Source organism: Telopea speciosissima, unplaced genomic scaffold (genome assembly GCF_018873765.1).
Source record: "Telopea speciosissima isolate NSW1024214 ecotype Mountain lineage unplaced genomic scaffold, Tspe_v1 Tspe_v1.0182, whole genome shotgun sequence".
Taxonomy (NCBI): domain Eukaryota; kingdom Viridiplantae; phylum Streptophyta; class Magnoliopsida; order Proteales; family Proteaceae; genus Telopea; species Telopea speciosissima.
Window position 1 is genome coordinate 1 of NW_025317518.1, and position 14,448 is coordinate 14,448.

Sequence of the window (14,448 nt, forward strand, 5' to 3'; positions counted from 1 at the left end):
CTTCTTCGGATCTCCATCTATGGCATTGTCGGCAGTCACCCTCCTCTTGAACCTTAGCTTTTTTGTTTCTCGATTAGTTAAAAGCACGATAAAAAGGATGAGTTTTTATGTGAAGCTTGTTTTGGCTAAGCAGACTCGTTACACTTACTCACCATTAAATAAAAGAAGTTATTCTCGATGGTTTAGTTCATCTTGATGTGTGGGGCCCTGTCCGTTGTGTTTCTATTTCTAGCCATAGATGGTTTGTTTCTTTTATTCACTACTTTACTAGGACCACTTGGATGTAAATTATGCAAGCCAAGAGTGAGGTTTTTCAATGTTTTTAGCCATTTCATCATATGGTCCAGACCCAATTCAATGCCACCTTAAAAATTCTGCAGAGTGATAATGGCAAGGAGTACATGGAAGGCCAGTTCCAAAATTTCTTGGCTGAAAATGGCATCCTTCATCAGACCAGCCGTGTAGATACCCTGACCTAGAATGGAGTGGTGAAAGAAAAAATCGGCACCTTCGGAAGTGCTCGAGCAATTATGTTTGACAGGACGTTCCTTCTCCATATTGGAGTGATGCTATCCTCACTGCTGCCTACTTCATCAACCGTATGCCTAACTCTGTCCTTGATGTCCGTGCCCTTGTTGACCTCATCCAGGGTTCTTCTTTTGTGGTCCCTCAAAAGTATTTGGTTGTGTTTGTTATGTTCACAACCATCTTCTTCATGGAAAACTCGATCCTCGGAGCAGTTTGTGTATTTTCTTGGGCTACTTGCTGCCCGGAAAGGTTACAAATGTTATCATCCACCCACTCGGCGTACATTTGTTACCATGGATATTATCTTCAATGAATCACGACATATTATTCTCGATGCACCTTTTCAGGGGTTTAGCATGATCCAGGGTTGAAGCGTGTACGCTCTTCTACCGGCTTTTGTTCGGGGAGCCTTCTTCTCAGCATCTCCCGCCTCAGTCTCTCGTATGATTCCTATTCAGGGGGAGCGTAGACCTGTAAGTTAGATTCCTGTTGATCAAGTCTATACCAAGAAGCACAAAGAGTAAGTTGTGACTACCACTACTGTACCACTTCTTCAATCGTCAGAGCTTGATCCAGATCCATACCCTCCTGCACCACCTGGTAAGGATCCTTCTCTTGATTTACCTATTGCTACCCGCAAAGGCATTAGGTTTTGCACCCAACACCCCATCTCCAATTTTGTTTCCTGTGATGCTCTGTCTCCTTCCTATCATGCATTTGTGTCCTCTCTTTCCTCTGTTTCTATTCCTCAAAAGTGGCAGAGACAATTGCAGATCCAAAGTAGAAAGCAGCCATGATGGAAGAGATTACGGCCTTATCAAAAAATGAGACGTGGGAGCTGGTGGTTCTTCCTTCGGGTAAGAAGCTAGTTGGTGTAAATGGGTGTTTGTTGTCAAGCAAAAGGTAGGCGGAGCTGTGGACAGATATAAGGCCAGGCTTGTAGCCAAAGGCTTTACTCGGACCTACGGGATTGACTATCAAGAGATGTTTGTTCCAGTTGTAAAGTTGAACTGTTCGAGTTTTCTTTGTCATATCTTTGCTAATCTAGGATGGGATTTGCGGCAATTGGATATGAAAAATGCATTCCTCTATGGAGGCGGAAGAGGAGGTTTACATGGAGGTTCCTCTAGGTTTCTCTTGTGACAAGCGATGGGAAGGTTTGCGGGTGGAAGCGGGCATTATATGGGCTGAAGCAATCCCCTAGGGCTTGGTTTGGAAGGTTTCATAAAGCAATGATCTTTGTAGGATACAAACAGAGCAATGCCGATCACTCCTTATTCATCAAGCGGAAAGGGGATAAGGTCACTCTTCTTATAGTCTATGTCGATGACATAGTTGTGACTAGTAATGATTCAGCTGAAGTTTCCCACCTGAAGACCTTCCTGGGCCGAGAATTTGAAATAAAAGACCTAGGGTAGCTCAGGTACTTCCTTGGGATTGAAGTTGCACGTTCTCCCAAAGGCATTTTTCTCTCCCAAAGGAAATATGTTCTAGACCTATTCTCAGAGACTGGTTTGTTAGGATGTCATCCATGTGACACTCCTGTGGAGGCTACTACTCGTCTGCAAGAGAAGGATAGTGATCCAGTTGATAAGGGGCGATATCAACGATTGGTGGGAAAACTAATCTATCTCTCCCACACTAGTCCGGACATTGCATTTGCTGTAAGCTTGGTCAGTCAGGTCATGCATGATCCCTACACTCATATGGTTGCTGTTCTTCGTATTCTCCATTACTTGAAGTTAGCTCCAGGAAAAAGGATTCTCCTGTCTCCGTATGATCATCTTCGCATTGAGGCGTACACAGATGCTGACTAGGGTGGTAACTCTGACAGGAAATCCACTTCAAGTTATTGTACTTTTGTGGGAGGTAGCCTAGTCACATGGCGAAGTAAAAAGCAAAATGTGGTGACAAGGTCCAGTGCTGAAGCCGAATTCCGTGCCATGGCCCAGGGCATATGTGAGTTATTGTGGCTTCAGAGTTTACTCCATGATATTAGTGGTTCTGTTCATCTTCCAATGATGTTGTACTGTGACAACAAAGCAGCATTCAACATTGCCCATAATCCAGTGCAACATGACCGTACCAAGCATGTGGAGATCGACAGACACTTCATCAATGAGAAGTTAGAATGTGGGCAGATTTGTATACGTTTTGTGAAATCTGATGATCAAGTTGCTGATGTCTTCACTAAAGGTCTAAGTGGAAAGTTATGTCATCCTAGTCTAGTCAAGTTGGGCATGTGTGATATCTATGCCCCAACTTGAGGGGGAGTGTTGAGTTATGTAACCCTATAAGGGTATTTTTGGGTTTTTACTTGTTTTTTCCCCCTGTTATTAGCATAGTCAGCTGTACAGGGTATTCTTGTAATACTGCCTATTTTCGAAAAGATATAAATGAAGGGGCTGAGTGAACAAACTATTCAGTTAAGCCATTCTCTCAATTTCACTTAAATCCATAGTCAAGTTGGGCATGTGTGATATCTATACCCCAACTTGAAGGGGAGTGTTGAATTATGTAACCCTATAAGGGTATTTTTGCTTTTTTACTTGTTTTTTTCCCCTGTTATTAGCATAGTCGGCTGTACAGGGTATTCTTGTAATTCTGCCTATTTTCGAAAAGATATAAATGAAGGGGCTGAGTGAACAAACTATTCAGTTAAGCCATTCTCTCAATTTCACTTAAGCCCATAGTCAAGTTGGGCATGTGTGATATCTAGGCCCAATATGTATAGAACCTAATCCTAGACTTATTCCCATCAAACTAAGCCTCTTTTGGTGATGTATCTGCATCACTCATCCAAAAGAAAAATCTATCAAAAGGTCTTCACCACATCCTATGTCTTGGGTAGGTGTGTATATGTTTTGAAAGTTGAAATACTAATCTTTATCAGTGTAAACATTTGGATAACGACACCTCCTATTGCTCTTTATCAGCTTCATTTGTTTCGAAGTTCAAATGTGTTGTCATGTTCAAGTAGAGGATATAGCCTGCCACATCATTATCTTCATGCTCAAATGACGGGTGGAGGATGTGATAGAGAATAACGGAAAGAATGGGGCCATTGCTTTGCTTTCATCAGCAGTAAACAGCGACCCTTTTAGTTCACATTGTCCAAAAGTTTAATTTCCAGTAAAAGCAGTCAGAATGGATGGTTTTTCAGCCTATAGGTTTGGTAGATATATTTCAATTGAAGCTGTCAATTTTGGAGTGCGAAGTTTTGTCTAAGGATGGGACAAGGTGTCAAGTATTGGTATTGGGCGGCATATTGGAAAGCTGGTTTTAAGAGACGTTACGGATAGATGCTAGATATGCATGGATATGCTTATGATACATGCAAAACAATATTTTTAACCATTATACACCCTAACTAAGTAATAAGTAATCATATCCAACTTTGACCAAAAAAAAAAGTAATCATATCCAACCACTGTCAGATTATCTCTGTCTTGGCAGCATCTATGATTCAAATCTTCATTGGCAAGTGTAATATCAAACCTACTAATAAGTCATAAGAAGCAATTAAGCAAGAAGATTTGAAAAAGACAAATCAAGGTTTGGAAATGAAAAATCTATGTGATTCAAATCTTTATTAGCAAGTGTAAAATATTGCCTTTTAATCACTTCTTCTAGGTTGTTCTTGAGTGTAGATGACATCCACTTAGGTTTTGGCAAAAAAATCAGAGTAGGAAGAAATTTTCTTTCAAAAACTGGGATTTTGGGTTTTGACAGCCTATGTAACAGCCTGTATTGGTCCCTATTAGTACAGTGTCGGTTTATATCAGTCCATCTTACCCCAAAAAAAACAGAGATTTATATCAGTCAATGATGATACCGTAATCGGTTTGATACAGTTCGTACATAAACATTCTTGGGTGTCAGCTCTATCATATTGACATGGCCCATCTCAATACTTATCGGACCAAATTGTTCGTATTGTACTGTATCATATCGAGACTTGACACCATGGGGTGGGAAGCATACTCTTATCAAGAGTGCACTCTATCATTCCTTTTTATTTCATGTCCCCGTTCTCTATGCCTATTGCAGTGGCAAAGTGAATTGAGAAGTTCCAGAAGGATTTTTTGTGGCATGGGAAAGATGACCAGTTGAGATATCATTTGGTGGGTATGGAGAGCGTATGCTGGCTGAAGGAGAGGGGTAGTTTGGGCATTAGGCCTGTAAAGCCGGTAAATATTGCCCTATTGGGTAAGTGGCTGAGGAGACTTGGGGAAGAGGAGGGGCTGTGGAAGGATGTGATTTGGGCAAAGTATGGCATGAAGGGGGGGGGTTTGGTTTGGGAAACTAAAGATATTAATGCTGCTTATGGGGTTCAGTTGTGAAAGGTGATAGGGAAGGTGTCTCCAGAGTTTAAAGGGGGGTGAGTTTTTGTGCAGAGGATGGGAAAAGGGTGAAGTTCTGGCATGATAATCAGTGTGGGGAAGGATCATTGGAGGAGCAATGTCTTGAGGGTCAGAGGGTATGGACTCCTAAATTTAGAAGGAAACCTCATGATTGAGAGGTGGAGAGGATAGTTGGTCTAATCTATGTGCTGGAGAGGACAAAGTTAAAGTAGGGCAGGGATGTGATGTGGGGTGGTGGAAGGAGTCCTCTGTTCTTGGTCAAGTAGTTCTTCAAGATGCTTTGTCAAGGGGGGTGGAGAATGTGGGGGGAGGAGTTGTTTCCTTATAAGGTGATATGGAATGCCTCCCAAGGATTTGTTTCTTCATGTGGACTGACGTGTTGGAAAAGATTCTCACCATGTAAATTTTACTGCCCCTGGTTGGAGGTTGTGGAATGTGTGTAAGCTGTGTGGGGAGAGGCAAGAAGATGGATATAATCTCTATATTTCTTGTGCTTTTGCATTGGAGGTATGGGGGGTGATGCCTCAACACAATGGGGTTGGATTGGATTTTACCCAACTCTCGTGTTGTTTGTGTGACAAAACTTGATTTAAAAACCAGGACCTGTGAGGAAGATGAAGAGAAGAGGAGGAGGAAGAAGAGAACTGAGAGAGAGGAAGAGAGAGACGATGGGAGAAAAAAGGGAGAGAATCCTAGGCCACGATAGAATTCAGAATCCTGCTATCATGGTCTAGCCCCTTCACTTATATCATATTCAAGTAATTGACTCTTAGTAGGAAACCTACTAAGAGTCTTAGTCTAATTACAATGTAAGTAAATAACTAAAAGTAAGTAAACAAGTACAAGGAAACTACAACTACAACTCAACTGCCACTCAACATAACCCAACGATTACTACTCAACTCGGACACTCCCCCTCACGGTAGTAATCTTTAACAGTTTGTTTATGAAATGGGTGAAGTTTGGGCTGTTGAAGGATTTGGGGACTTGCGGGTAACATTTCTTCAAATACATGGCGTTGATAGGATCACTCAAAGTCTTGGCTCTGAGCCTGGTGATCAAACTTTGGAAGATATTTCCTTTGCAATCTATTGGTGCATTTGGATAGAGAGCAATGCCCGTACTTTTGTGGCTAAATAGGAGACTGCAGAAAGGACAGCGTTTGGAAGGAGAGAAGCCCATACGTTTGTGGCTAAGGAGGAGGCTGCAGAAAGGACAGTAATGCAATGTGGATGGTGTTCAGTTGGTGTTCGGCTCTATCTGAAATTGGAGGAGTAAATACTTTATGTATATGAGATAAATGGAGATTTTTTGTTCTGGAGAGTAGTAGTACCTTTTAAGGGGGATGGGTTGCTAGTTCCTTGTAGTTTTTGCTCTCTTGAATACATGTATGGTTGGGGGTTGGTTATATTGTAGAGGGTCAGTTGTGGGCAGCAGGCTGCCTGAGTGCCAGGCTTTTTGTATAGCTCCCATCTGCACAGTGAGCATTTTTGTGGTTATTAATACAAGGGAAAAAGTTTCCTACGCACCCAAGGTACCGCATACTACCTCACAATTAATTTTTTTAATTTTCTCTTTCCTCTGTGGGCCCCATGTAAATGATACTGTTTCCCACGCTGCCATTGGTGTGATTGGGAGATTCCCCCCACTTTGGAGGCATGGGCCTTTCCCTTAATACAATTATACTTACCTTCACCAAAAAAAAGAAAATGATGCTGTCATTTTACAGCAGAACAGAAAAGGAAAGTTTGACTACTTGACAATGGCATTTCTGATTTGTTACAGTATGACCAGAATTTCCTCCAAACTGTTGTAATTTTATAAATAATTTATGAATATGCCAAGAGGCACACTTTACATTTATTCACCAGACGTATACTATCATGACATCATGACACTTTTTGGAGTAGTTTAGTGAATTTACTAGAAATGTAGAAAAACAATGTATTTGGAAAAGTTAACTCATTGTGAACCATACACAAAATGTAGCCTGGTTTCTGAATTTGATAATGTATTACATTGGAATAAAATTGTACAGCTTGTATATATGTCGGGCAGCATGATGCCTTCTTTTTTTATTTTATGGGTTGGATGTGTCTTCACTTGAAATGGCTGACTGTTTTTTTTCCACAAAGGCCCTTCCCTTTTGGACCATTTTTTTTTCTTTAAAACTTTTGTGCTTAATTCTTTTCTTATAAGAAGTGGGTGAGCCTTGGCGCAACAGTGAAGTTGCATTTTGCAACCTATTGGTTGTGGGTTCAAAACTTGTAAACAGCCTCTCCTGTAAAGCAGGGGGTAAGTCTGCATACATTTGCCCCTCCCAGACCTTGCAGTAGCAGGAGCCTGCGGCACTGGGCCACTCTTTTTTGTTTCCTTCTTTCTTATACATCACATTGAGTGATGGGCAAGGTTATAGTAATCGGAATTGGGGTTGGAATTGGCCTGAATAGGGCCCATTACCCCCACCGATCCACTTTTGTTGGATCGGATGTGAATCGACCTTAAAAGAAAAACACGTCTTCTCTCTCTCTCCACACACACACACACCCTGCAACTCTCTCACAGTCCCTCTTCCCCTTTCTGTACAACTTACCTCTCCGGTTCTCCCTCCCTGTCTCCAGCTCCCCATCCCCCTCCCTTCCCTCTACCCCTTCTCTCTGCAATTCTCTCCCTCTGCTCTCTCTCCCTCTCCCTCCCCCTCCCCCTCCCCCTCCCCTGCCTATTCGACTTCCCCTCCCTCTCTGGATGCAACACGCCCTGGTGTGGGAACCAGGTAGTACTCCTAAGGGCGATTGGAACTGCGACCAGAAGCACAGTTTAGATAAGAGGGAAAAACAGAGCTTGAAGAAGGGATGTTTGAGAAGTTAACACCCTCGGAGGCATTGCAAATGATGATGATGGTGATGGCACCAAAGAGATAGAAGATGATGCGTTCCCAGTGGATTCCCGCTCTGCCGTTGTTTGTTCAAAGGAGACCTCTGCAACTTCCTGTCCCCTTTACCCCTGCTCTACGCCTCTCTCTCCTACCTCATTCCTTCCCCCTCCCCCCATCCCTCCCCTGACTCCACCCCTTTGCAACTTCCCACCCTCTTCACCCCTGCTCTCTACGTCTCTCTCCTCCCTCTTTCTCTCCCCTATCCTGCCCCTCCCCCTTGGACTCCAGCTTTCCCTCTCCCCCTCCCCCTCCCCCGACGCCACACCCTCTGCAACTTCCCGCCCACTTTACCCTTTCTCTCCGTCTCTTTCTCTCCTCCGTCTTTCCTTCCCCGTCCCTTGTCCCTGCTCCTCCCCCTCAACCCATCCCTCCCCCGACACCACCCCCCTTTGCTACTTCCCACCCCCTTCAGCCCTCTGCTTCGGACTCCGGCTCTCCCCCATCCCGGCCCTCCCTTTGCAACTTCTCGATCCCTTCACCCTTGCTCTTCGCCTCTCTTTCTCTTTCTCTCTCTTTCCTCCTTTTTTCACTCCTCTCCCCTGCCCCCCCCCCTGGGACTCTGCCTTTTCCTCCCTCTCCCCCTCTCCTTCCCCTCCGGCTTCCCATGTGGCCGTGCCCCTCCATCTCCCTCTCCTTCTTCTGGAACTTTCCCTTTTTTTTTTTTCTTTTTTGTAAAAATCCCTGAGAATACGCCATGTGTCTTGGCATGTAGATACCTGGCCAATCCTCTGTACTGCTCCTGAATCGGTAAGGAATCAACCGATTCCCCCAATCCAGTTCTTCAAACTGTGGTTGTGTGGTTTCTAGTCGCCTAAGGGATTAGGATTAAGAAATCTCTAAGTGCAATCCAGAATCCCAAAGACCACAGGGATAGGAACCAAACCAGACTCAGAGAAAACCAAATAATTCAGTTAAGACAGATATGATTAAGGGGAAACCCAGTTCAAGTGCTTCGGTTAATAGGGAAAACAGAACTGCGAGATATGAACTGGATCCAATGGACATATGTCAAGTTATGTAGTTTTCCTACTGGGGTTAAGAAACTTGAAAACCTGGATGAAACAGAAATTGAAAGCAGGGATTTAAGGGCATAAACAGTGAGCTAATAGTGATCTGATTTAGTGAATAAGCAGGGATATGGGAATAATAACAGAAATCAGATTCTTAAAATCAGATCCAGAAAAGCCAGAATTGAAGGAGTAGCATTGAAGTAGGATTCTGGAAAATTAACTTTAGGAAACAGAACTTAAAATTACAAACTGACATTCAGATTCAGCAAACAATTCGATAGAGAAATAAAGCAGATTATTTGGCAGTTAGAGCATCGAACAGGATTCTTAAAGCTGAAACTGAAACTAAAAATTTAACTAAGATAATGGAATCGCGGGGTTTGAATTAGAAGACCTGACCCGATATGCAATTGGAGGAGGTAAAAGTATGGACAATGGAAATTTGAAATAATGCAATCATGAATCCACCAGATTACAGCTACTAAATCCATAGCAGCACACTCAGAATTCACTGAGTCAGACCTGAATCCAAAGATGCAAAGTCTGAAATTCACAGACCCAAACAGCAATAATGCCTTCTTTATTTCTGCAAATCATGGGGTACTGTAGCTTACATATATTTATAACCTTGTTTTCAGACCCTTCAGACCCCGAGGATAGAAAAGAACAATCAAAAGCTGATTCCAACTCCTCCAATCAATGGCTGTGATTACAGAGTCTTATTTTCAAAGGAAACTGACTTAAACAGGACTGGATCCAAAATCCTACTTCCAGCCTGAATGAGACATTAATAATGATTAAAATAAAGAAAATAAAACTCAAACTAAGACCCAAAAATGGACTGAACTTCAGTTTTCTGAAGTGATCAGGAAATCTAGAAATTCTGGAACTGCAAGCCTTGTAGAAGGCTGTAGAAGACTCCAGATCAGGGTGCTGGCTTGGGAAAGCTGGAAAAGCTCTTCTTCGTCTTCTTCTTCTAGGCACTGCTGCTAGTGCCTAGATACTGCATCATTGAGAGTTATAAATGTGGGTAGAGATTATGAAACATGATTGATGTGAAAATTGTTTGGGATAGCTGCATTTTACGTCCATGTTTTTCCCTGGTTATACAGATTGAGACATAACAAAGCTTAATATCATGAATACCGTTTGATATCCCAGGGACAATTGTACAATAATAAGGCCCGGGAAGCAGATGAAAAATCTGCCCAAATGATTATTGACTGCAGGTCTGTGGACACTTGTCTCCCATTTCCTATTCCTTTTGCTTATTGCTTCATTATAACTATAATCCACTCCATGTGTGAATTTGTTTGCAGAAATGAGACCCAAGAAGAGATGTCTCTTGACTTGCATGACTTTGATGCAAAGGAGGCAATACGTCTTCTGAAGTTTCATCTTGCTTCAGTTTCTGGCATCCCAGGTAATGAATTTGTATATCACAGTTTTTGTGCTGGAGTGATTGTTGTATCATTACATGAATCTGATATCATCCTATGCGCCAGTCATCCGGTACCTGAAAGTTATTGTGGAGTCTAATGCTACGGACATCACCAAAGGGGCTAGAAAACGATTGGTAAGGCTTGCTAATTAACCACCTTCTTCCATCTATCTACTATGCTCTGAGGTGACCACTTATTTCAGTTGAATTCATTCCTTGGTGCAATTTTTATGGGATTGATGTTTTCACACGGAATGAAATTCAGTCAACTTTGTTCTTAAGACTAGTCTCCAAAGGAACAACGTAGAGAGGAAATGGCCAGTTTTAGATGAGTGGTTGAGGTTTTTTGTAAACCCAAATGGAAGTGAGGTTCCTAACAGAACAAAAACATGATTACAATTCTAACAGCTTGTCTATCTGCTCGTCAGAAATAGATTTGGCGAATCTGACTTCATTCTATTTGCTTGTTATGACTTCTTATAGTAGAGTTCTTGATAGAAGTCATAATATTGTTGGATCTCCTAAAGTCATAACTTAAGAAAAGCAACCCATTTCAGGGGATTATAACTGAGGGTATATCATCTAGATGTTAATTGAAACTTATCGAGAAACCTAGGCATATATATATATATATAATTTAAAAAATTTATCATAGATATTCATCAAAGAAAAATAAATAATAAACAGTGGATATTTTTTGCATCAAAATTTGGGAGAGAGCCAATAAGTGTAGTTTCTGATGGGTAGGGATCCATTGCTGAAATGTCAAGATGAATAAAGGAAAAAAAAGGTTGCAACAGCCTAGCTTGCGAACTTGAGTTTTTCACCCAACTCTGGATCCTCGGGAATCGAGCAACTTGGGAGTCATTTAAATAAGAGAATTTTGTTTATAGTATTTATATGTAGACGTGATGTGATGTGATGTGGCATTATTGTAATTTTAAGCTAAGAAGAGGGTAGGGAGCAGTGGGTTTGAGTTATTATAAGCTTTTATTCTGAGACAAATTCGAGTGCCGAGAGCAGGCGATTGATTCAAGAATCTGATCCGTAATCTGCAAGCTATGTTCAAGAGCATCCACTAGCAATTTTGTTTGTATTGGCCATTATTTAATGATAAAAACCCTGTCCTTGGCATTTTTTGGATAAGAACTCCCAGGAAGGAGGAAATTGTAGGTGTTTGTAATTCCTCCCTTGTCCAATTAATCGTCATCCTGAAATCTCATTGTCCAAATTATCATAGTGATGTTGTTTAGAAGTTTGCCTCCATTCCATAGGACTGACACTGCATTCACATAATCCATTGCCTTGATCAGACCAACAAAATGATAGAAAATTAATCCACTGTTCTTTGAAGCATTGACAGCAATATGTCTACCTATCTTCTTTCTTGTTGATATATCCTTTGTTGGATCTGCTAAACGTCATCTTGATCCTACTGTAAAACTTTTCCAATGGAAGATTATAAGTGTTTAAAGCTTGATATTTTGTTGTTCTCTTTGACTGCGTAATCAACTGAAATTTATATTTCGGATTCTTACACTGGTGAAATGCCTTGAGGTTCAGGAGTGCAAATTACGACACAAGTTTGGGCAGTGCCATAGCGTAACATCTAGCTAACTTTTATTCCTCTGGAATGTGGAACAGTTCAAATAGAATTGGTGACAATTTCAACAGTGACTTGTGCCTAATGTTGTTATTGTTCTGCAACTTACAAAATATTCTGTTATCTATCTTAGATTGGATGGTGAGATGGAGAATCCTATTTGTTAAGAACAACATCAGGCAACCTGAATAGTTAAAAATAGAAAATTGAATCCATTTTATTGTTTTAATGTAGTTCTTATGTTGTGGAACAATGAGGGATAAAATGAATTGCAGGCACATGCTACAGATGGCTTCTGCAGTACCATTAATTGAGTTATATAAATCTTTGCTATATAGATATGCCATGGATGATGGTCCAACCTTGAATAAATCTTTTGGTGCAAATGCTCATCCAAAGTTCGGGTTTTATCCTTTAAACATAAGAGAACTAATGTAATACTGTAATTGCGTAATCAAAACAGTACAAACAGAATCGAATCCCAGAGATTATAAAACCAGATTAAGGAGAAATCACATAAATCAAAATCAAGAGCTCATATGGTCTCTAAACTCGGGCCGAGTTCAGCAAATAAAGGGTAGAGCACTTGCCGAAATTCTTAACTCGATCCAAGGGCTGGATCAGAAGTTATGAGTATCCGTAATTTCACCACTCAAATTAAAATTCATAAGATAGGAATATAATGATAAGTCGATTTTCAGATCATGATATAAATATGAACAACAATAGACCAGTAGAACCAGCAAGTCGAGTCGGTATTCAGAGGACAAAACTTCAACTAAAGAGATAAGGGCAGAATAGGATTTCAGCACAGGTCCAGATCAGCACATCTGATCTAGTTCAAAATCTTGTTGAAGGCTTCCTTTAGGTTTAAGAACAACTTTTCAAAAATTTGGGATGATTTGGCTAGATTCCCTCAACTGAAATTTTTGTGTAAAAAACACTAATGAATTCCAGATCAGACTAGGAATTGCAGAAAATTCAGAGAAGCATTTACTTGAATTAATTGAGAAGAAGAATAATAACAAGAGAAACATCCGGGCTTCACACCAGACGGTGGTTGGAAGAATCAAACACAAGGTTCTTCACCAATGGAGAAGAGGAGCAGCGACAGCAGCTTGTTTGTTCATAAGAAAAATCGTGGGCTATGAAAGTGCCTCAGGGTTTGCTTTTATTGACAAGGAAAGAGATAGAGTTGGTTTGGAAGACCCCTAGCCGACTCCTCTTTACAAAGCACAATCAAACCTAAAGCCTAACCTGCCTATGCCGACTTTAAGTTTGATGTGGACTCAACTTAAAAGCGAAGAAAAATAAAAACTTAAATTGAACCAGCATTGGACCCTTCCTTAATATAAAAGAAACAAGTTAAAAACTGAATTAAAAGACTAAACAAACTAGGTCACACTAGGCTTGCCTTTCTTGATCTTCCTCCTGCGGTAAGTCTTTAGATCTGCCTCAAGAACCTTTGGACTTTCCACTGAATCTCCCACTTTAGTGGAATCTCATTTTTGTTTTATAATTAACAATTTATTTTCCGACACAAATGATTGGAAAAAGCAAGAGACAATTATTGTATGGATAAAGTCAGTTTTCTCATTTTAGTGACTCAGTGTACAAGTAAATTGGAGCTAGTTCTCTCTCTTTTGGCCTAATGAACTTTAGTTAATTGGAGTCTTTGATTGTATTAATTTTTGTTCAAGTGGTATTTTGACTTTTGTTTGCCGGTTTATTTTCTCTTACTTGTGTATCTAGTTTCAAGATGTACGGAACAGAATCTCTTTATAGTGAGGAAAGATTATGAGAATAGCTGATAAATGAGTTTTGACACTCTTAAGCAGGTCAGGAAGCTTTTGGAGAGGCAATCAATTAAGTGGACAGAAGAAGGAAATGGTGAGACAATATTGATCCGAGTGGATGAAATTGACCCCAAAAAACTTAGTTTTGCAAGAAAACCACAATAAATGATGAAGCGCAGGTGGTTGTGAGGTCTTACCACCACCTCATTTTTTGATGAACTTAAAGAAAAAAAAGTTTTATTTTTTTGGGTGCGGGACCTGGTTCTCTTTGGACAGAATTGATGCGGTGAGGCTGGGAGTGCAGCAGGACAGGTGATTGATTCAAGAATCTGAAGAGTTTTCTTCGGGATATGTTTGTGATTTTGAAGTTTGACTGGAAGGTTTGGCAGGTATATATAGCTGGGTAGTCTTCTTCTGCTCCATCACTGCAACCTTAGAAAGCTGATAACTCAACAGCAATTTTTTTATCACAATTTCTTTCTTTTTGAATTATCTCAAAATGGAAAGAGAAGTTTTTTTTTTTACAAAAAAAAATGGGTGACAGTTATTCTTCAATGAAGATTTTTGAGGTTTTGGTTGTTTTTGAGACTGCAGCTTAGTGCATGACAGTTTTTAACTCGTGCATCTAGTAAAAAAACAAATCTAAAAAAAAAAAAAATACAGTAATTTTACATCACTCTTGGCCATAATTACTTAGATTTGGGTAGAAAACTACAATAAGATAATTTTAATTTCTCTTTTCAATTGCTCTCTATAGTTTATTTATTTTCT

General features: G+C 40.6%; 1 protein-coding gene across 1 annotated transcript; it reads left to right on the plus strand.

The window, feature by feature from the left end:
* The first annotated feature begins 1,904 nt into the window (after window positions 1–1,904).
* LOC122647816 (putative nuclear RNA export factor SDE5) lies at window positions 1,905–14,097 on the plus strand. The gene is made up of 6 exons (XM_043841124.1): window positions 1,905–1,910; window positions 9,184–9,188; window positions 9,996–10,066; window positions 10,157–10,260; window positions 10,343–10,413; window positions 13,720–14,097. Exons 3-6 carry the CDS (start codon window positions 10,050–10,052, stop codon window positions 13,840–13,842), a joined length of 315 nt encoding a protein of 104 aa, XP_043697059.1. The 5' UTR covers window positions 1,905–1,910; window positions 9,184–9,188; window positions 9,996–10,049; the 3' UTR covers window positions 13,843–14,097.
* Window positions 14,098–14,448: the final 351 nt, after the last annotated feature.